General features: G+C 31.9%; 1 protein-coding gene across 1 annotated transcript in view; it reads right to left on the bottom strand.

Moving 5' to 3' along the window:
- Positions 1-23,285, bottom strand: part of LOC111503711 (fibrillin-3) — a 206,480-nt gene that overhangs the window by 63,857 nt on the left and 119,338 nt on the right. The window contains exons 11-17 of the mRNA XM_074177824.1: positions 16,460-16,702; positions 13,438-13,587; positions 12,662-13,251; positions 8,755-8,980; positions 6,289-6,594; positions 3,713-4,054; positions 48-176 (exon numbers count right to left, since the gene is read on the bottom strand). Coding sequence (XP_074033925.1) covers positions 48-176; positions 3,713-4,054; positions 6,289-6,594; positions 8,755-8,980; positions 12,662-13,251; positions 13,438-13,587; positions 16,460-16,702 — 1,986 coding nt within the window. The remainder of the gene's footprint in view (positions 1-47; positions 177-3,712; positions 4,055-6,288; positions 6,595-8,754; positions 8,981-12,661; positions 13,252-13,437; positions 13,588-16,459; positions 16,703-23,285) is intronic.

The following is a 23,285-nucleotide window of genomic DNA, read 5'->3' as shown; positions in this document are numbered from 1 at the left end:
ATTGAGTAATAATTACACATGAAATAGTAAAATAACAGAGAACCTACCCATGCAAATCTGCATTGGAGCCATTGTTCTGTAACCTTCGTTACACTCACAAACGAAATCTCCTGGTATATTTTTGCAAACACCATTTCCACAAACATTATCTGTTGTAAGGTTACATTCGTCAATATCTGTAACACAATGAGTTCAAAATAGTTATTTAGTAATTACTGAAACATGATAAGAATGATATCTAATTTAAATAACACAATTACCACTCTGATTTTCATTTACATATTATCACCTTAAATATGTTGAAACATAACACCTTTGAATCATGGAAAAAAGTTATTACTCAGTTATTAAACATTCCATATCCCATATACTGACAGTATACAAAATATATTTTGATATCATTACAAAATAAAACCTGAAAAATGTTAACAAATCACCTTTCTACTTTTACAAAGTGAAAAGGTTTCAAATTCTGCATCATTTTTTTCTGAAAAAGATTGTCAATAAAGTTTAAGAGCAAATAAAGAGTCAAAATGGGTTCTTCTGTTAACAAGCTGTCTTGTCTCACATTTTAACGTTCAATTTTTAGTATGAAAATGAAGTCGAAAGCAAATTTTTATGAAAATAACTTTAAAGAATTCAAGACAAAACATCCACAAACCTATGATGAAATTGATCATTCAATAAACTTCCAATTTTCTGATTATCAATAAAAGTGAAGTTCTTCAAGCTAGAATGTCATTTTATTCACTTATTATATTACAAGAAAGCAATAGATATAATTTGTTTTGATTCTCATTTTTCATCCTCCTACCAAGTAGTAATGGCTACATACATCAATTTATAGATATAATTCAAAACATTAAGAACACAAAAATTTACATCGAATATATGATTGTGCAACAAGCCACAATTCGAATAAAAATGCAACTACCAAATTCTTTCAAATTATCAAGAGAAAGTTTCATGCTGAAATTCTTCGAGTATGTAGTAGCAATTCTGCAATAGTAATTTCTTTATCTCAATATTAAAAAGTGTTCCCATTCATCATTACACCTAGACGTGGTGTAACCTGAACTTTAAACACATGCGACACATTTCTAGATATCTGTTCCCATACAATATCGGATAATAGGGCAGAAAAATGAACCTGAAACCACATATTTTTTATTTCAAATGATCGGCATGTATATTGATTCAAAATAAAAATGCTCTTTCTTTTTTGAAACTATAACCAGTTCGGAATCTTTTGAAGAAATAAATTGATGGATGTAGCGGTTACTACATGTTAGGAAATCATAACGAAAAGAGAAATGAAAATTTCTATGTTTTTTACCACTTTCATTTGTAACTAACGTTACTGCAGTTTCGTCCTATATGGACATTTTCAAACTTAAACAATAAACTTGTATAAGTTTGAAAATGTCCGTATAGGACGAAACTGCAGTAACGTTAGTTACAAATAAAAGTGGTGAAAAACATAGAAATTTTCATTTCTCTTTTCATTTTGAAGAAATGTTTATGTATGGTGCATATTTACTGGACTAATGTTCTCACTGTAATTTCGACAATAGCAGAAATAATAAAAGAAGTAGTTCAATTTATTTCAAAATACCCCTACTAGAAAATTTGAAAGTTATTGATATCAAAGAACTGAAGTATACTCGGAAAACATGTTTTAAAAAACAGTATCGCAGAGTATATATTCAATACCACATGCTTGCTTTCCCATTAATGAGTATTCTTGTTTTGGAAGGTCGGAAAAATTGTGTAGGTTTTGATGGTAGCACCCATGGCAACAAAAAACATATTTGTTTCATATATAATGGAAAGAGAAGGGAGAATTCAAAAATTTCCCAAGATGTCTTTATTTGTTTTTTTCGTAACTGATGATGATATTGATTTTCCATCGAGTGCCAAGCAACTTCTTACTTCCATCTGTAAGTTTTTTCCAAACATATACAAACCTGTCCGTCAGTTTCCTCAGTTCTCTACAGAATTTCTAGACTAGTCTTGATGTAACTGTTGTATACCGATTGGTTTTCTACCCATCTGTATACCAGGGGTTCCTGCAAAGCATGTTTTTGGAAATACTGCTTATTTTCCACATTTATCAGTTCAAGGCTCCAAGTAGAAAGGTCGTTTCAAACATGTATTTCGGTGTCATGTGGTCCACAGTTTTGTTTACGAGACGACCACTGCACCAAGTTTCCAAAGACTCTGATTACAAAACCTGTAATAGGCTTTCTTGTGTTCATATCGCTGGCCCATTGGGCTTGTTTCATGCTTTTTGGTTTAAAGTTCACTTGATAGAAATTTTAAATTGAAAAACAGTGCACTTTGTTTCATCTCTCTAAGTACCGTAGTTTTCCCGTAATTAATTATTGAAAATCGAATTTGGTAGGGTGGTGACGTGACGACCCTATGTTCGCTTCTTGTTCGATTGACCAAGGATGGAAAGTTTAGATTTAATTTTTATTTTAGCTCGGCCAACTAAAGAAAACCATAGATCTCTTGGAACACTGAAAAACTTTTTGTATGGTATGAACGATCTGTTTTTACAACTAGGTATAAAACATGTTTAACCATTTTTGTGGTTGTAAGGTAAAATTTAATCCAAAAATAACCTGAAAAAATATTTTTCGGAATGTAAACTGATGACACGGAATATGCAGCAAAATAGGCACCCGCCGAGACCTATCTTTTACAAAAAATTATTTAATTAGATAATTGTAACAGTTGTATTCACACAGAGTTGACAACAATAACAACAAAAATGGCATCTGTCAAATTGTATCATCAGATCTGTGAGTGGATATTAAAAACCAATACACTTGGCAACTCCGCTCTAGACACGATCAATTTTATTGGTCAACAGACACGCGGCCAATTTAAATTCTTGCTTTTCGAATTGTTCTTTTTTCTGTAAATATAAAAAGATCTTGGGACCGATTAGGCTTGATAAGTATAATATACCCCTAACTCAATCAGTCTATAAGCAAATCAGTATCATTTTCCATAGCATGAAACAAGCCCTTTAGCGTCCAAGCAGAATTTGTTATTTTTTGAAAAAACAGCTTTTCCATGACTGAAGGTCACTGTAAAACCTTTTCCTTCATACACTCATTGTGTTAAATTTCAAGTTCGGTACAAATAACACCTTGTAAACAAAAATGATTGAATTTTTTAAGTTTAGATATTTCCAGACTTCGTAACTGTTATTGTGTTTGTTTTTGCCCTCAGTAATTTCTATTGGCACTTCTAGGGGTTCTAAGTTTGTAAAATAACGTTCATCGTTAACCATATGCTCTGTTGCTCCCGAGTGTAAAAGCCACTTTATACTGTCTATCCTTTGCACATTACTAGGATGAGTTACATTTTCTCCAACGGAAGCAATTTCAATTTCCTTTTGGTTTGTTATTTCTCTAGAGTCAGTGGACTGGTGAAAATGAGTATGGCGTTTATCTACCAATTTTCATAATACATGCTTCCATAGATTTTTTTCTTCTTCAGTGGTAGTGGGAATATTTAAAAAAGTTCACATGCTGATTTGATTCTGTTTGTTAGTTATTTTGTTGAGTCTATTTCAATTTTTTCTAAATTCAGTGTAATTAGTTGGTTTGCACCTACATAAAAATGACAAAAATAATATAATTTAATGTTACATCAATTTCTTCAACAACCTATAATAGTTAATATTAAATCAACTCACCTATACATCTTATTTTGCTATCATCATAGTCATATCCTTTATTGCATTTACAGCTATATCCACCAATCGTATTCCTACATCTTCCATTTTGACACATTCCCGGGAAATCAGTACATTCATTTATATCCTTCTTATCGAGGTAACCTAGACCTTTTGGACATAACTCAGAAAATGCTGCTGTTCCAGCTCTTGGACAAGGTTCACATCTATCCCCCCAAGCTTTTCCAATTAGAGAGCAGCAACATAGATTTCTGTGGAAGAGACCATCAACTGGGTTCACACATTTCCCATGCTTGTATCTTGTGTAACATTGTTCTTGACGGATATCCAAACATTTCGTTCCTAGAATATATTTTTTGAAAATATTATTAAATTTACAATCTTCTCTGCTATAATCTAAATTTAAAATTCAGGTTATTGATAATCAAATTTATTATGAAATTGTTATATATGAGACAGTAACCTCAGTGCTTTTTATCAAGTTGGTGGGTAGGTGAATGTGTTTGAGGTAATAAGGTAAAAGTAGACACCGAATCGTTTATAAAAATAGTAATGATATGTTTGACTCTATAATTCCTGATGTATTATAAAGCTTAGATATTAGGAACATTGTTCATAATTTGGTCCAAAATGATTTACCGGAAAGAAAACAATTCGTCTGTATTGGTGAGGCAATCAATCAATATATTCAAAAAAAAAATATATATATATATATATATATATATATATATATATATATATATATATATATATATATACATATATATATATTATATATATATATATATATATATATATATATATATATATATATATATATATATATATTATGAACAAAATATATAAAAAGTTATATCTTTGAGTATTTCCGAAAAATATCAATTTGCAATGAACCTTTTTCCTAAGTCTGAAAAATGTCTGTTACTGCTCATTTCTAAAAACCACATTTCAATCAGTAAGAAGATCCTATCAAATTATGAAAAAGAATACAAATATTTTTCAGTGTCAAAATTTTTAGGTGTAAATATAGATGAAAAATATACGAATATAGACTTTCAAGACTTGGATTACTGTTGAAGGAAACAAAATGGAACCTGAAGTACCAAATGCTTTCTATGCTACTCCGGCAGACGAATCTTTCGTTGCTGAGACTTCAAGATATAACTTTCGTCCTCGCAGTAAATGCACATACCACTGATGATGTCATCCGCAGTAGCGCAGACGAAACGATTAGTACTTGAGATTACATTTGACCATGGCCTAGTAGCCTGGATTTCGCCTGGATGTAGAAGAAAACATGGCATGAAATTATCAAGGTATTTTTCAAGTTATAAAGTTTTCTATTTTTGAAACTTGTTAATTTTTTTTCGATTAATTCGATATAAACAAACCTAGTAAACCTTTACATTTCTTCGCTGTGAATGCCTCATTGTGAATGACTGTAAACGTTTATTCTCTCAGTGAAAAATGAATCCCACCTTTCAAATTATCGATGACCAATATGGCAATCCAAAACAATTCATTGAAAAATAAATTCAAGTCGAATAGTTCAGTCAATTTATCATGCAGGACAAAACCGACCCTTCTTTCTTCTGTAATGGTATGCGGAAAAGAGCTGCGAGATGTTTGTGTAATGTCAATCATAGAGATTCCTGCAGAGATTTATTAACGTCAATAAAATGATTGTACTGTTAGAACGTTGTTGACGCAATTCGTAGAAACATGGACCACGTTTAAACGAGTTATAACATCCATTGGTTTGGAAATGGAGTTTCTAACATCCACTCTCTTTGAAGTATTCACATGAATCAAGCATAACTACACATCTACCTTCATAGAACATGTTCGTGACTGCCATCACATTCAACTGAATGTAACTTTAGAATATGCGCTATCAGAACGTTGGGGTTTTATTTCCTACAAATGCAAAACTTTCTCAGAAAAAACGTTTAGTAATGGAAATTATACCTACTCTCATCCTGAGACCATATTATTCAAAATGGAAAATTAAAATGCAATTGCACCAGGAATTCTGATTTTTCTCAAATGAAAACACTGGAAACATACATTTTAATATTCTGTTTCCAGTTTTCTTGTATAGGTTCATTGAATGAAAAACTATTTGATTAAATCTTTTACTATCTAATTTCATATACCACTTGCCTTTTTCTTGTCAAGCCAGGCAGTCAAAGGTCTTATCTTTATTCCAGGCATTTTGTTCAATGCGTCCTCATTTTAAAAGAACATTTACTTCTTGACACTTGAATGTTCATATCAAGACCCTATAAATCCAATAACCTTTTTTCCCAAGAGTTAAGATTTATTAACTTGTAACATTTTTGAAAAAAAGAATTTCTATAAATTTTTGTTCAAACAAAATGAAAGAGTGATTTTTCTCAAATAGAAGTTGAAAAACATCAGAATTGAAGTTTGTTTATGAGCCAGTGATTGCTATATTCAAGTTGATTATGGACTAAATCACAGAAATAAAAATTCAAAATTAAATTGAAGATAATATTCTGGAGTTGTATAATAAATGTATCAAATAATAATTGAATCAATATCAATTTACTTACTAGTTTCATCAAGTGTGAGACCTGGAGGACATGAACAAGTGAAACTTCCATCGGTGTTGACGCAAGTGCCTCCTCCCCTACAAATATCAGGATTCAAATCACACTCGTTGATATCTGTACAAGTTTTTCCATCACTCTTTGCATATCCTTTAGGGCAATCGCATTCGTTTCTGTTGCACCGTTCACATGGAGATCCCCAAGCAACTCCAACAGAACAGCAACACTCCGATCTTCTACTCAGTTGGGGCAAGTCATTTTCACATCTTCCTCTGTTCAAAGTGGTCCAACATGATCCCTTACGGTTATCTGAAGGAAATTATTACTCACTCTCTATGTTGGAAATATCAATTTTATAATTAATAACTTTTCATTTGTACATGATCTTCCCAAACAGTTGCCAAACCGAATAATTTCTCACACTACTGAAACATTGTTGAATGCTTTTATTTTGAATCAATTTGAGACAGTTAGTGAATTGAATGTTTTCAGTTTTTCCGAGCTTGAGGAGGAGTAATGAGTGAACTAGTGAACATAGCGGGTTTATGCAACAATACCTAAGAACTAAACCCGAAAACTATACCTAAAAAGTGTCTGGCTTATGCACATGTTAATATGACCGTAATTATTCTTCATTTGATTTTTCTATACTACTGAAAATAATTCCATATAAATAAAATTAATATTCAACACTCTTCCATTCATTTTTTCCCATAATTTTAATAGGTACAAATTTGAAATAATTCTTTTCGAATTTTTGGGGTCGATGACAGTTGTTAATATTTCGATTTGACATAAGCTTAGATCATATAAGATCTAAGTTGCTAGTAGAATGCTGGCCAACTTACTAGGCACAGTTCTTAGTTCTCAGCCTTGGTCAAGTTTCCATAAACGCTCTCATAAATTTGTTATGGTCGAACTTTCAGTTCTTAGTCTTGTGTTGCAAAAACCCACTATTAAAAGATGCCTGATGATATACTGCAAGGTTCCTATATATAAGATACACTGTTGGTTGCTGGGATGGACTTTCATTTCAGAATTTCTTGTAGACCAGTAGTATTTCTGACATTGCCGCAAGATGTTACCAATAGTCAATATTTCTATTCATTATTGTCATTGATTTATTATTGAAAAAAATCATGTTTTCAGTACTACTATTCTTAATTAAAAACAAATAAGTGAGGTTATCTCAAAAAAATTCGAGTAAGTTGTATTGACGTTCCTTGACATACCTATAATGTCAAACTTGAAAATTATCCGATAAATAATGGATTCCTTCTGTTATTCTGTTCTGTGTTATTTGGATAGTTTGAGTACTGGGCGAAATGTGGTAATATTGCTTTTTGTGTGCGCATTTCAAAAGTGATGATTCAAGTAGGTACCTATAATTAATGTTATATAAATATGGTATCTGAAGTAAGGACAATACAATTTGCAAAATATTCAAGAAACAGTATAAACCATGAAAAAACTAACAATAGACAAAAAAAAGATATGCATTTCATTATTAATGAAAGGGTAAAGTTAGTTTCCCAATAAAAATAAGGACAAAAGGTACATATTTATAGTTTCCCAAAAAATTAAACTTGAGTCAAATGGAAAACGGATTATTTTTAGGATAGATTAGTTTTTAGAGGAACATATTTTCAGCTTTCTACTTCCCTATCATTGAACAAAAATTGTAGAGAAATGAAGAAAGAAAATAATTAAGTACAGTAGAAACTTTTTATACTGACGTTTCTTCCAGAAACTGGAAGAAAAAAATCTTTCAAAACAACTACTCAGACATGAACATGAACGGTAAAAGTCTTTTGGAAATAAATCTAAAGAAATGAACTTTAACTGTTCAAGACCGTCTCGGATATACCTACACAGTAGGTTGAATGGACTGACGCATATCAGAAAACAACTACTCCGTTGGCTAATACCACGAACGGCGTTGGGTTACATCCGACAGGCGTCAGTGCAGGAATCTCCACAGAAAATTTCCTGCATATGCAATTGACAATACAACTGAAAGAGTCGACCTTCGATTTTGGAACGGGCACACTTGCAGACCGGTTTCAGGCTCCTTAGCCACTCGTCAGTTTAAGATAGTGACTATCATCGACCTAAAGTCAATGATATTCCATAATTGAAAATCGAAATTCTTTCAGAGTATTTCATTCCTCGTCGGGCAAATTTCAGCTATGCAGTTGGTTAGTACTTTGTCCACTAGATGGAGTGACATTATATATATATATATATATATATATATATATATATATATATATATATATAAACTTCTAAGTAGCCAGATATATCATATACTTTAGTGAACCAACTATAAAAATATTTGTTACATTAAAGGCGAGCAAAACTCAAATTTAGATGCTGTATTACTAATCGAATAAATCTGAATTTCAATGGGGTAAATGATCTCCCTGGGTTTAGAAAGTATAGCCTAGCAGTTTTAAAAATATGCATTACCTATACAGATACGTCCTGTGTTATCCAGTATTGATCCAGGATCGCACTCACACTTGTATGATCCTAGGACATTCACGCACTCTCCATTGAAACATGCCTCAGGACCAAGTTCTCTGCACTCGTCAATATCCTCACAGACGTAATTTCGTTGATTCAATTGTGTTCCAGTAGGACAAATGCACTGAAAGCTGCCAGGAGTATTTCGGCATTGGCCACCACTGCATACCTGTACAATTGATCTAACAATTCAAAAAGGAAACTTCTTGAAAACATCGTGTGTTGATGTTCTCAGTTTCTGCGATAATTAACATATGAAACAACACTATTACTGAAAAAAAGTCCCAAAAAAGTATGTGTAGTAATTGGATGTAGAACCAGAAATGTTTTTGTTGTATCATTTCAATTCAAAGTAATAAAATAAACCTCATTCATTACCTAAACATACCAATTCACTCAAATATATCTCTTCATCTTTATTTCTCATTGCTGCAAAATTCTTTAACTTGAATAATTCGATTTCAGAAACAATTTTAATTATAAAATTTGATAAAAATCTCAGTTCTTATTGAAATATTCCACAAGTCCACCTGTGGTAAATTACTAGTTTCTGTCTCAATAAAACTTTCCTGGACTGAACACATCTTCATTCAAACTGAAACCTCGAACATTAAATTCTTTGCTTTATAAAGGTTCAAACGTTGTTGGGATACTGTTCTCATATACTTATCACACGACGTGGCACTAGCTTTCAAAAAACGCGCAATTTCAGTAGTAGTAGTGGTATTTATTGGCAGATCAAAAAAGTCGCTGACAGTTATAAGAATATACAAATGTCACGTTAAATAGATAGAAATTGAAAATTTTAGAATATAGGTAAAAAAACTATATTATACGTATTTAGACATTAAAAAACTTTCTCGGTGAACATTCAGTGTTTGGATTCCAATGCCAGAAATTTCCCTATTGATTAAAATATATTTTTCAGGAGGTATTTTTTTGTTGCATTTTTAAAGCTGTTATATAGCTATTGACATCCTTTATATATTTTGGCAAGTTGTTATAAAGAAATATGCAATTATAAAATGTATACTTTTTAAATGTTGCAGTTTTATGTTTTGGTATTTCCAGTATAAACTTCTTGATGGGTAGTTATGATGACTTTCTAACACGTTGAAGTAAGAAATGTTGTTTTTCAAAAAAGTTACACATTTCAAAATGAAAATAGAATGGAAGGGCAGAATAGAGTGTTGTTTGAACACAGTCCTACACGACTGCCTGTATTCAAAACTAAATAATAGTCTATTTTTTTTGAGAGGTGAAAACTCTCTTAAATTCAGTAGCCAGTCCCCATGTTGCAATATTTGATATATTATTTGATATACGGTTCTATGCAACCGCATAGTATGCAACAATCCCTTTTGGTCTTATGTCTTGAAAACGGTAATTGCTATCGATTTGAAATTTCTACCATTATTCACACAAGCACTATCGAAATATATAAAAAATTTCACAATATTAGTAGAGATGGCTGACTGAAATTATTTCAAAATTCTGAATAATGAACTGTAACTGTACTGACATGTAGTAAAAACCTTCGCTGGAAAGCTCTATCAAAAAGATAATGTACCTAGAAATATTATCAGTATAATGTTGATATCATTCGTTCATTCCTGCGAAATGATCAGGATTGGGTTAATATGTATAGATTTTCATTTCAACAAAATATTTTCATTCTGAATATAATAGAGCAGTTATAAGATTACGACAATAAATTTCTATTATTATAGCAGATTCTGAAAGGTTCTTCAAAACCGTCAACTGAATGAAATTATTCAAACAATAGAGAATAGCTCTCAAACACGAAGAAATTAATTTGATATACTTTTATGGTATGAGTTCGAATCCAACACGAAGTGACACGAGGTCTTTTGTTTTGTAGGGTACCTATCTAACTGTGGATCATTTTGAATTGATTATGAAATCGAAACAATATAGAATCCGGGTAGGGTCCCGAAGTGAATGACTACTATTATAAGAAATCGTCAATAATATGTGAATATATCAAACATAATCAGCAACATGAAATATGATATTGAATCAGCATCTGTTGATATTGCTATCAGAGTGCCAGAGAGCTTCATTAACTCATAAATATGATACATTTCGTTTATGTTTTCTCAGCTAATTCATGTACTTCAAATGATAATTGAATTTAAATCTATTAATGCAATTGTACATTAACTAACAATATCGACCAAAGATATAGAAACCAATGAATTCAATAAGAATTGAATTGGATCTACTGAAAAACCGTTAATTGAGTAATTGTAAACTAGAATCATATTCCCAGAGTTGACGCAGTGAATTAAGAAGGACATTCATATTGTGGGTGAAGACCTATAGAAGTTTGAAGTGTAAATTTCGATATTTCGTTCATTTTCTTCAATTCTCATAACGATCTGAAAATCCTTCATAATGAACTTTGATGATTGATAATCTCCACACTAAGCACTTTTCTCAATCATCAGAAATGCAATACTTTTCTCGACGCGCGTTTCATCAACCTAGTTGACATCTTCGGGAGATGATGAAAACTTCATCAGTGTTTGTTTTGGATTTATTCAACACCAGAGGTTCGAGTTTTACCTTTTATTAGGTTTGTGTATCTGTTTGAGGGTGAAAATAAGTAAAGGGATAAGTAGAAATTTCATATTATTACTAGAGTTATTGTAAAATTGGATTTCATTATATATGAAAAAAAATCGTTTTTCAGTTAACTAGCTGTCGCCCGCTATGAACGACAACACCCAAAAGACTTGTGCGAACTATGGATTAATGATGTATTACTTTTCAACGTGCGGTTCCAAGCATAATTTTTAAAATGCAAAAGATGAAGAAAACTCCATCTACTGAAAAATGTTTTTTTTGTATTTATTCAACGCCAGAGGTTCCAGTTTTACCTTTTTAGATTTGTGTATCTATTTTAGGGTGAAAATAAGTAAAGGGATAAGTAGAAATTTCATATTATTACTAGAGTTATTGTAAAATTGGATTTCATTATATATGAAAAAAAATAGTTTTTCAGTTAACTAGCTGTCGCCCGCTATGAACGACAACACCCAAAAGACTTGTGCGAACTATGGATTAATGATGTATTACCTTTCAACGTGCGGTTCCAAGCATAATTTTTAAAATGCAAAAGATGAAGAAAACTCCATCTACTGAAAAATGTTTCTTTTGTATTTATTCAACGCCAGAGGTTCCAGTTTTACCTTTTTAGATTTGTGTATCTGTTTTAGGGTGAAAATAAGTAAAGGGATAAGTAGAAATTTCATATTATTACTAGAGTTATTGTAAAATTGGATTTCATTATATATGAAAAAAAATTGTTTTTCAGTTAACTAGCTGTCGCCCGCTATGAACGACAACACCCAAAAGACTTGTGCGAACTATGGATTAATGATATATTACCTTTCAACGTGCGGTTCCAAGCATAATTTTTAAAATGCAAAAGATGAAGAAAACTCCATCTACTGAAAAATGTTTGTTTTGAATTTATTCAACGCCAGAGGTTCCAGTTTTACCTTTTTAGATTTGTGTATCTGTTTTAGGGTGAAAATAGGTAAAAGGATAAGTAGAAATTTCATATTATTACTAGAGTTGTGAAATTGGATTTCATTATATATGAAAAAAAAAATATCTGTTTTTCAGTTAACTAGCTGTCGCCCCCTACGAACGACAACACCCAAAAAACTTTTGCGAGCTATGGATAGATGAGGTATTACCTTCCTACGTGCGATTCCAAGCATATTTTTTAAAATGCAAAAAATATAAATAAATGATTTGAAGTACCAACTTTAACTTCTATAAATAAACTTGTTAGATTGAGTTTCGGTAGATTACTTACCAGCTCTTCAACTTCACATTCGTTTATGTCTGTGCATACTTTGCCAGTCTCGTCTACCTCAAAGCCAGGATTGCATATACATCTGTACGTTCCAATCATATTCTCACAAGCCCCATTTTGACAAATATTAGGATTTTGTGCGCATTCATTGATATCATTCCCGTCAAAAGTAGAACCAGGACCATGTGGACACAGAGCATCAAAATCTGTTGTTCCTGGCATAGGGCATGGTTGACATGTAGTACCCCACCCCATAGGCTTTCCAGATATGATAGTACAACAACAGCAACTCGATTTTGTGACAGCTGCTGTTGAAGGATTAAGGCATAATCCATCTCGATACTCTTGATAACATAGATCTCTTCGGGTGTCAAGACACGAGCGTCCATCTGGACCAAGACTGAATCCAGCATGACATTCACATCGAAAGCTTCCTGGTGTATTGTAACAGGTACCAAACTGACAAGGGTTATTAATACATTCGTCAATATCTGTGCAGTGCCTACCATCTGGGCCTAATCTGTAGCCTGAATCGCACACACAACGAAATGAACCCTCCATGTTGATGCATTTACCGTGATCACACATTCCTAAAAATAGAAAGATTTAAAGTTGAATCAATTTGTACTCATCTTGGGTCATATCCGAAAAGAAAAATTTAATGTGATAATGCGTTCAAATACTATGTGTTTTTATGGGCAACTGAATGGGTATAAGTATGGGTAAATATTTTGTTGTGAAATATTGTAGAAGTGTTGAATATTTTTTATCCATACCTGTAGATAAACATTCGTCCAAGTCACTGCAGAATGTTTTGTCAGATGACTCTACAAATCCTGGTAAGCAAGAACATGTATATGATCCAGGTGTATTCTCACATCTGCCATTGAGACATATTCTTGGATTTTCGTAACATTCGTCAATATCTGAAAAATATAGTAATGACAGTCATTTTTCTCATTGAGGTAAATATATGTTCACATCAGAGCTCATGTTTTCATAACCTGTTTTTTCAACAGTGCTGGTTCTGTGTCAATAATTTAACAAGAGCTGTTGTTTATATACCGGTTTTGACATGTCTGGTTTCTTAGTGTCTAGTCAAACAAGTGTTCTAATCTGGTTTCTCTAGTAAAGAAAAGAAAAGACTAAACCGTTTATAAAAAAACAACACAATGTATATGACATCATCAAATTGTCTACTATGGATGAGTCCAGAATAGAATAGAACTTAATTTGACACTGATGTTATTACAAAAAAGAGTAGGTACAGAATGCATAACTTATTGGACTCGTCACAAAATATAATGTAAATTTAGTATTTATATATATATATATATATATATATATATATATATATATATATATATATATATATATATACAAATATGAAAGTTATTGAGTGTCTTGATATAGAAACAAAAGTTAATATCGGACATAGCACTCATGAAAGTGGCAAACCATAGACACGTGTTTCGGGCTTTTGGCCCATCATCAGTATGGTGCAGCCAAGTGTAAGAATGGGCAACACTTGGTTGCCCATTCTTACACTTATATATATATATATATATATATATATATATATATATATATATATATATATATATATATATATATATATATATCATATATATATACACACATACACACACACACACGCACACACATATATCTACTACTACATCTACTACTCCATCTTGATTTGTATCAAGATGGAGTAGTAGAAAGCCAAAAACTTTCTTTATTGCCCCTAGCAGATTATTCAGTATATTGATTTTCACTTTTATTGACATGAGAATAATTTCTTCTGTAAGATTTATTAGTGAATTCATGACATTCATCAGACTCTGCCATCACATATGTTGCATCATTAAGTATTTCAGTCATGTAGCAACTTTCAACATCATTTTCATCATTTAGTATCGATTTAGCATAAAAGGGTCTTTCTAACATACACTGTTTATTATTTTCATTCACCAATATATAAATTTTTCCTGAAGTTTCTAAGACAGGCACTTTTTTCCACAATAGCAGAAACCCTCAAGTTATAATTCTCTTGTAATATTTCGAAAAGATCTGTATTGAAATTTTCTTTTTCTCCTGCCATTATTTTCTTTAAAAGTTGTTTTCTTATTTGAGATGTACATTTTGAGTACCTATCTTTTTCTTTTTGTCTGCAAACTACCTTAAAAACTCGGTATTTTGTTGAGAAGGTGGAACATAGTCATCAGACAGGAAATTCAGCCAATTTTAATCTTTATTCTTTTTCTTGATCATGTTATTGATATCAATTACCTTCGTTCTGTGTATTTGTAAAACATTCTGAATTGATATTTTTACAATTTGTCAACGGTCAGATATTTTATTGTGCAACTCAATATAATAAGTACTTATCTTCCAGGTGAAAAATATTATTATTATTTCTCCAGGTTCAGCAAAAAACAAGTAAATAGCAAAGTTGACTGAAGGTGATTGACAATGTTTCATGATGAATTTCACTAGTTCGGACTTCCATTGTCTACTATATAAAATGATTTGAAATCCCTGAAACAACTAAAAAAGAAGAATTGAAAATGAATAGGTCGGGTCATGACCCGAGTTATTTTTATTCAATTGTTCTATTTTTACTTGTATTTTATTTCACTATTATTTTATTTCAGGTTCATTTTGGTTAATATAATTGTTATTTTCAGCTATTCATTTTCAATTCTTCTTTTTTAGTTGTTTCAGGGATTTCAAATCATTTTGTATAGCAGACATGAAAGTCCGAACTAGTGAAATTCAGCAAAGTTGATATTGATATTCAACTAGTTTAAAAGGTTTCATCTTCAACTGAACATCTTCAATTGATCTTGCCTAACTTCAGATAGTATAGTCCGTCATGAGGGGTCACTGTAAAATGCTTTCTCAAAGTCAAGATAGATAACATCGTCAGGATGACTCATTCAAGTTATTTAGATCAATTGTTAACAAATCGTATTAGATTTGAAATGGTGATCCGACGATGAGGATTTTTGTCAAATGCTTTATCAAAAGTTAAGATATTTGGGTTATCTCTTTCATTGTTGAATGGGTTTATTCTGATTACTTTTGATACACCCTCCGATGATAGTGGTAAGAGAGGAAAATATAATTTATTTGCAGTCTGTGGGTTTCCCACTGCGCCATATTGTAATAAAGTATAGATAACATGAATTTTTTTTATCTGAGCAATGCTTTATCAAAAGTTAAGATATTTGGGTCGTCTCTTTCATTGTTGAATGGGTTTATTCTGATTACTTTTGATACACCCTCCGATGATAGTGGTAAGAGAGGAAAATATAATTTATTTGCAGTCTGTGGGTTTCCCACTGCGCCATATTGTAATAAAGTACAGATAACATGAATTTTTTTTATCTGAGCAAATTACAAGCTATTAGATAAAAATAAAATCAATGAAATTATAATAAACGATCTAAATATTCTAAATAATCTCAATTGCAATTGAATTCATAATACAGGATTCCACTGATGTGTTCATCTCAATTTAATTTCGGATTTAGGTCTCATTTGATTGAATAATTTTTGTTCGATTCATATTTTTTTTTTCAGTCCATTTTCCCTGAATCTGTTTATATGTATGAATATGTATGTTTCTTGTGATTATTAAAAAATATCAAACTAGTTTCCAAGACAAAAACCTTAGAAAGTAGCTTGTTTCTGGAATAATAAATGTTTAGCTTTAAATAGTTCTAGAACTATTAAACATGATAAAGAATTATTGTTTTGAATGATTGATTGAACGTATTTTTGACTACTAACCTATACATGCGAATCCAGTAGAAGATAGCTTGAAACCTGGTTTGCATTGACACTTGAAACTGCCGTCCATATTGATGCAAATTCCATTACTACACATGCCTATTTCGCTACATTCGTCATGATCTGTGCACATGGAACCATCAGGAGATACATCAAATCCAGGAGGACACACGCAGGAAAAGCTACCTGGTAGATTTGTACATCTTCCATTGATACACTTTCCTTCTCTGCATTCATCAATATCTAAAATTTAATCGATATTCTTGCAAAAATTCAACATAAATATATCATTGGTTTTTTTCATACTAGTCTTATACATAGTTGTTCGTTGTTAGTGAAAAAAAATTGAAATTCATAGCCGTTTATTCACATTCAACTAAAGATCTATAAATGAGAAATTGTATCATTATTCAATTTGTGTTATTCATTATATGACCTGTTTTCTTTCATAACTTGAAAAAATACGTAGTTTTTTCAAGTAGCGGTTTTTACGGCGCGCACGTTTTTTTTTCATTCGTCACGAACTTAACGCTCTAGTCTACTTTTTGAGATACGCCTACCGAAAAGTCGAAATTGAGGACACCACGAGAAGAAAATGTTTAGTTCATTTATTATAATAATTGTTTAATAGCACATTCTGGTATCACAAACCAGTCTAGTTAACTGTAAGCAACTGTCTAGTTAAATGTAAGCAACTAGTTGTGTTCTTTAATTATTGACAATTCCATTTCGGGGGTACACTCATAGAACCTATTCAGTCATGAGTGATCTATGAGTCCAGTCTGGCATCTGCCTTCAGCTGGTTACTGGTTATTGATTGTTGAGTGTCGAAATATCTTTATGTTTCATGGATTGTGTTCTCTTTACTGATGGTGATTCTGAAATATCGTTAGGATTCGTGGATTGAGTTTTCTATACTGACAGCAATTCTAATGAATGATGCAATGGAAAGTGACAATGTTGAAACAAGTAGTGGTAATAAGAAAGAGAGGCCATCTTCAGGTAAACACCGCAAGAAAAGGCCCCGTTTTTTGTATTCTTGCTGATGAGACTGGCAGTCATGAACTAGATCATTATTTCAACTGCTCAATGTTGAAATGTTGAAAAATTGGGATGATCAGTTAGTATATCTATCCTCAATGATTGCAGTAAGTCTGGTTGTTCTTCAAACAACCAAACTTTCTGGTTTATTATATAACCAGGTAGTTTCTAGTGAAGACTATTTAGAATTTCAAATGAAAATTACTTGCATATTTTGCGAAAACCCTGAGTAGCATTTGGAGCCGCATTGTTCCTTAATTGTTTTTTGTCTTGCGAAAAACTTGTAATATTTAAGACATTTCCATAAGCAATCCACGCTTATGAAAATGACACTAATCAAGTTTATATGACTTTGTATACTCCTTTGATTATATTGAAAGATAATTTGAAAAATTAACTTTCAACCACTCCCTGACTCCAAACACCAATTTTATTTAACCAGTAACTGGAGAACGAAATCTTCGCTATCGAAGACAATGATTTGATAAATTTTCACGGCTGATGGTAGGTAGGACATGATGTTTTGTTTTCTTAAGATGTCTCTTTAAAAGGAACTCATCAAAAAATCAAATCATTCGTAACATTCTTGAATTCAATAAATGAAAGAATAGGTATTCAACAAAATAGAAACTATGTAAAGTCAATTTGCAATTGTCTCAAGAATTCTGCCAAGACAAGGTGGAAAAATTTGGTCCCTATGTGTGATACAAGATGGGTGGAAGATTATGATGGGTTATTGAAATCTATAGAAATATTTTTGTATTGCAATTGCAACCCCATTTTTTTATTGTATGTATGTATTTGAGATACAATGCAATGTTAATATTTTTGTTCTATAGGTATGCAACAATTCTGGACGCACCCGGATCAGAATATTGAATCAAATGGAAAAATGAAGAGGAATGTGATAAACCAAGCTGAGCAGATGGGGGTCTTAGTGGCCGCAATACTTATATATTTCCCAACTTGTATTCCCTGTTGAAAATATTGCCCATACTACCTGTCACGTAGGGCACAGCCAGTGTTGCTCCAATGGAATTTCAATTAGTACAGTTACCAACCTAAAAGTAGTCCAACATAGTATAGGATTAGTTACTGACGGTGTTACACACAAAATTAACAACAAATGTCTGTTGATAGCTTTTTTGTTGCCGCATTTCTTTTCAAATTCGGGAAGAAATCTGTTGCAATGGTTTTAAAAGTATCAAAATTTATTGCAGCTCAACGAGAGACTATTTTTTCATAGGTTTTCTAAAATAGGCAACTATCTAACATTTTGACAGCTATCTGATATTTTCCTTCAATTTTCAGTTTTTATTTGCCTTTGATTCCAGGGCTGATTAGTGAACCCATATAGAATTCTTTGTCATTGATCAAATTAGAAATTGTACAGTAAATTAGGATATTTTCTGAAAGAGGCGCAACACGTAAAGGCATTTTAAAACAGTGTAACATGTTATAAAATTGTACAACACGGAGCAACACTGGGCAGAATGATATTTTTCAATTCCAAATAGCTTGGAACCTTATTTAAGAAATTCAACTACTGAATTTTTATAGACACAATGATTATGTTTGATTATACAGTTCATGTATTTTTTTCTACTCCTTCCATTTTAAACTAATCATTACGTGTTTGACAGCAGGCAGGTAATGGCGGCCACTTCCGAAAAAAAATAATGAGATATGTAACATTTACTCTGATAAATATGATATTTCATGAATTCATTCATTTGTCCAAAACTAAAATCCGTGAATTTTCTTTCCAAATTTTCTGTGAAATGAAAATCATATTTTCACTAAATTTATTGTTCAACAGTTTGTGGGTCGGTAATGAATCTAGTTATATCCGTGATTCAACAACCACTTGTTTAAATTATAATCTTTTATTCAGTCATAATAATAATAATAATAATTCTTTTATTCCATCTGGATCATTTACATGATATTGGAAACGTCACAGTCACAAGAATATCTTATTCAATGATAGAGTATTCTAAGGAATAAATATAAAAAATGTATATACATATGAAACACATTACTAACATCACTAAAACAGTCGCTAAAACAGATGATTGAACATTTCATTCAGAATGTATATAAGTAAAACACATTACAAACATTATTAAAACAAATGATATCAGTTTTGCCCGTGTTGAAGAAACTCTGTAGTACTATAAAAGGCGTTCTCCAAGAGGTATTTTTTGAGAGTGGACTTGAAAGTAATTTGACTGTTTATCTCTTTTACGTATGTGGGAAGAGAATTAAAAAGTTTTATGCTCATATAAAATGGACTGTTCTCATATAGAGCTGTGTGATGTTTGGGAAGCCTGATAGAGTTTCCTTGCCTTGTGGGATAGCTATGAAAATTGGAATTTTTTTCAAACATTTCCTGATGGTCTCTGAGGTATAGAATGCATTTATAGATGTATATGCTAGGCAGAGTCAGGATTGAGTTCTGATTGAAGCATGTTCTGCATGAGTCTCTTGGACCTAAACCAAATATCAGCCTAATAATTCTCTTTTGGGATATGAAAATTCTATGAGCGTGTGATGTGTTGCCCCATAATATTATATTATAAGATATATGAGAATAAATTATGGCATAATATACGTTTAGGAGTTGCATGTTATCCAGTGCAGTTTTAAGCTGTAGAATTGCATAATACCCACTACTAATTTTTTTTGATATAAAGTTAATATTGTTTTCCCAGCTCATATTTGCATTCAAATAAGACCCCAAAAATTTTGTAGACTCTGATATTTTTATCAATTCATTATTGAGTATCACATGTAAAGTATCAATTCTTGTAACTTCCCTCACATAGAACTGCATGCAAACTGTTTTTTTGGGATTGATGATTAGACCATTTCGATTACACCATCTACTGAATTCCATGGATATGGTATTGAGTTTGATTTGCAGTTCCTCAGGATTCCTTGCGTCAGCAGCAATTGTTGTGTCATCTGCATATAGGATGGTATGTTGCACACTTAGATGTAGTGATAAATCATTAATAAATAACAAAAACATTAGCGGACCCAGAATGGATCCCTGAGGAACTCCAAGATCTGTGTTGTATATAAGAGATTTCTCTTTTTCTATTTCTACATACAATCTTCTGTACTGTAAGTATGACAGTAACCACTTCAAAATAGTGCCCCTAAAACCCAATGAATATAACTTGCTTTTAATGATTGTAAGATTGATGGTATCAAATGCTTTGCTTAAATCGAAAAAAACTGCTCCAACATATTTCCTATCATCAAGAGAATCATGAATATATTTAAGAAACATACTTGATGCACTTTCTGTCGATCTGCCTGGAAAAAAACCGTGCTGATTTTTTGAGACGATGTCAAATTTTATAAGAAAAGTTAACATTTGATTGTAAACACATCTCTCAATGATTTTGCTCATAACCGAGGGAACTGTGATCGGTCGATAATTCTGAATGTTGGTGGGATCATCTTTTTTATAAATAGGGATACATCTTCCTATTCTGAGGGAGTCTGGGAATTCGCCTTGAGTTACTGACAAATTGATTATATGCGACAGAGGTTTGGCTATATGTGCACCGATTGTTTTTATCAATTTAGTAGATATAGAGTCACTTCCTATGCTGCTTGTATTTTTAAGACACCTTATGACATCAATGACATTTTCTGGAGATACAGGTGTGAAATAAAAAGTCTTATCTACATACATTGTAGTGTAATTACCAAAACTAACTTCACCAAAATGAGAGAGAACTACTTTTTTTGCTGCTTTTGAGAAGAACTCTCCAAAACCATTTGCAATTTGTTTGTTATCTGATATAATATCATCGCCATTTTGCAACATAATTTTATTAGATTTTGAGACTTTACCAGTTTTTTCCCTAACAATACTCCAGATAGTTTTCTGTGAAGTTCTGTAATCTTGATTATTCAATTTACGCTGATAATAATTTTTTTTTGCTAAATTAATTTTATGTCTGTACTCTTTTTTGTTATTCCTATATTGTTCCCACATATTGGTATCTTCTAATTGTCGACAAAGCCAGTAAAATTTTTTTAATTCCTTTCCCATATTGCTAATTTCGTTATTTATCCAACGGTTTTTGTTAGTATTTACAAGTTTTTTCGTTATCACTGGGCAAGTACTGTCTATTATATACGTAATGTCATCCATAAATTTGTCATATGTAGAATTCACATCAAAGCCTAGTAGAACCGAATTAAAATTTTCTTTGGACATGATATATTTTAAATTTTGCAAATTGTCATCGCAAGTGTCTCTGAATTGTACTGATTTCAAGTCTTGTTGCGTTTTCTCAGGGCTTTCTGTGGGAGAAAACGTGAATATAGATCCAAAATGGTCTCCCAGGTTCATATTTATTACCTTTTCGTTGTATGATTGAGTTTCAATGTTCGTGATAAAATAATCAATTTTGCTTTTACTTATTCTACCACTGACATCTCTGAAAATTCTAGTAGGTTCATTATTTTTTGAATTTAAATTATAGCTTTCCATGACATCTAACAATAATAATTTGTCATAGTTATCTTTAAGCAAGTCGACATTGAAATCACCACAAATTATGACCGTTTCGAACTGTTTCACACAAAAGTTCAATGCACTCGAGAGTTTATCAATAAAAGCTTCTATTGACCCTGACGGTGGTCTGTATATTGTGACTATGCAGATTTTTTTATTATTAGTCCTAATGCTCAAAGCGCAGCATTCAAAATGCATTTCACTTGACAAATCGTTGATAAAATTAACATTTTTATGACGGATATTTTCTGATACAAACATGATAACGCCACCGTGAATATGATTTTGTCTATTGAAATATGTCGCTGTTGTATATCCTGTAAACTGTATAGTATGTATATTGATATTCGAACACCACGATTCCGATACACAAAAAATATGTGGACGTTCTTCATATAAGAGAATTTCAATTTGATTTGTTTTGTTGATAATTGATTGACAGTTCACATGTATAACTTTGAGATTGAGACCATATCTTTGTACTGTCTCAAAAGGGTCGCTGTTCATAAGTTTCGGTATTCTGGGTATATTTTCGAAATGTAAATCTCTTGACGAGCACGCCTGCTGGCCAATATGACGGTTCATAAATAGCGTCAAGTAAATCATTATCCGCTTCAACTCGATATGAGAGTAGCCTACCTTTGGTGTCCAGTTTCACTACGTCAAATACATATCCAGGTGATTTATTCTCCAAATAAGATTTTATTCCTTCTGCTGTAGAGCTTGGTTTACATTTTCCAACATACAACCAAAGTCGACTTCCCGCACTGAAGTCTGAGCGTTCATCTGTTTTGTTGGTTCCCACTACTGCTGAATTCCTTCCAGTGTGATGTTGTCTACGCCTCTGGCCTGCTGATTTGTTGTTTTTGACCTGGGACCATTCACCGTTTTTTGAATTTTTCGACGGATCTGTTTTTCTATCATGATCATCTTTTTGGTTGTTAATTTCTACAACCGCGTCTGATGATTCATTCAGTTCGCTGAGATTGTCATGTACATTCTCAAAATGTTCACCACATTTGTCAAGAAAACTAGTCATTGTGTCTCTGTTCGATAACATTCGAACTAGATTTATATTTGATTTCCTCAAATCAACTATTTCTTGTTTCATTTTAGCCATTTCTTCAAGCAGGGAAATGGTTTGTTTATTGACAACTTCCTCTATAAGTGTCTTCATTTGTTCGAATATATAATTTTGGTCAATTTTCACTTCTTCACTATTGTCAGTTTTTCTTGTAGAACGTG

Source organism: Leptinotarsa decemlineata, unplaced genomic scaffold (assembly GCF_025532065.1).
Source record: "Leptinotarsa decemlineata unplaced genomic scaffold, Ldec_3_MD MMD2_tig00003308_RagTag_RagTag, whole genome shotgun sequence".
Classification (NCBI taxonomy): Eukaryota; Metazoa; Arthropoda; class Insecta; order Coleoptera; family Chrysomelidae; genus Leptinotarsa; species Leptinotarsa decemlineata.
This window is presented reverse-complemented; position numbering and strand designations above follow the sequence as displayed.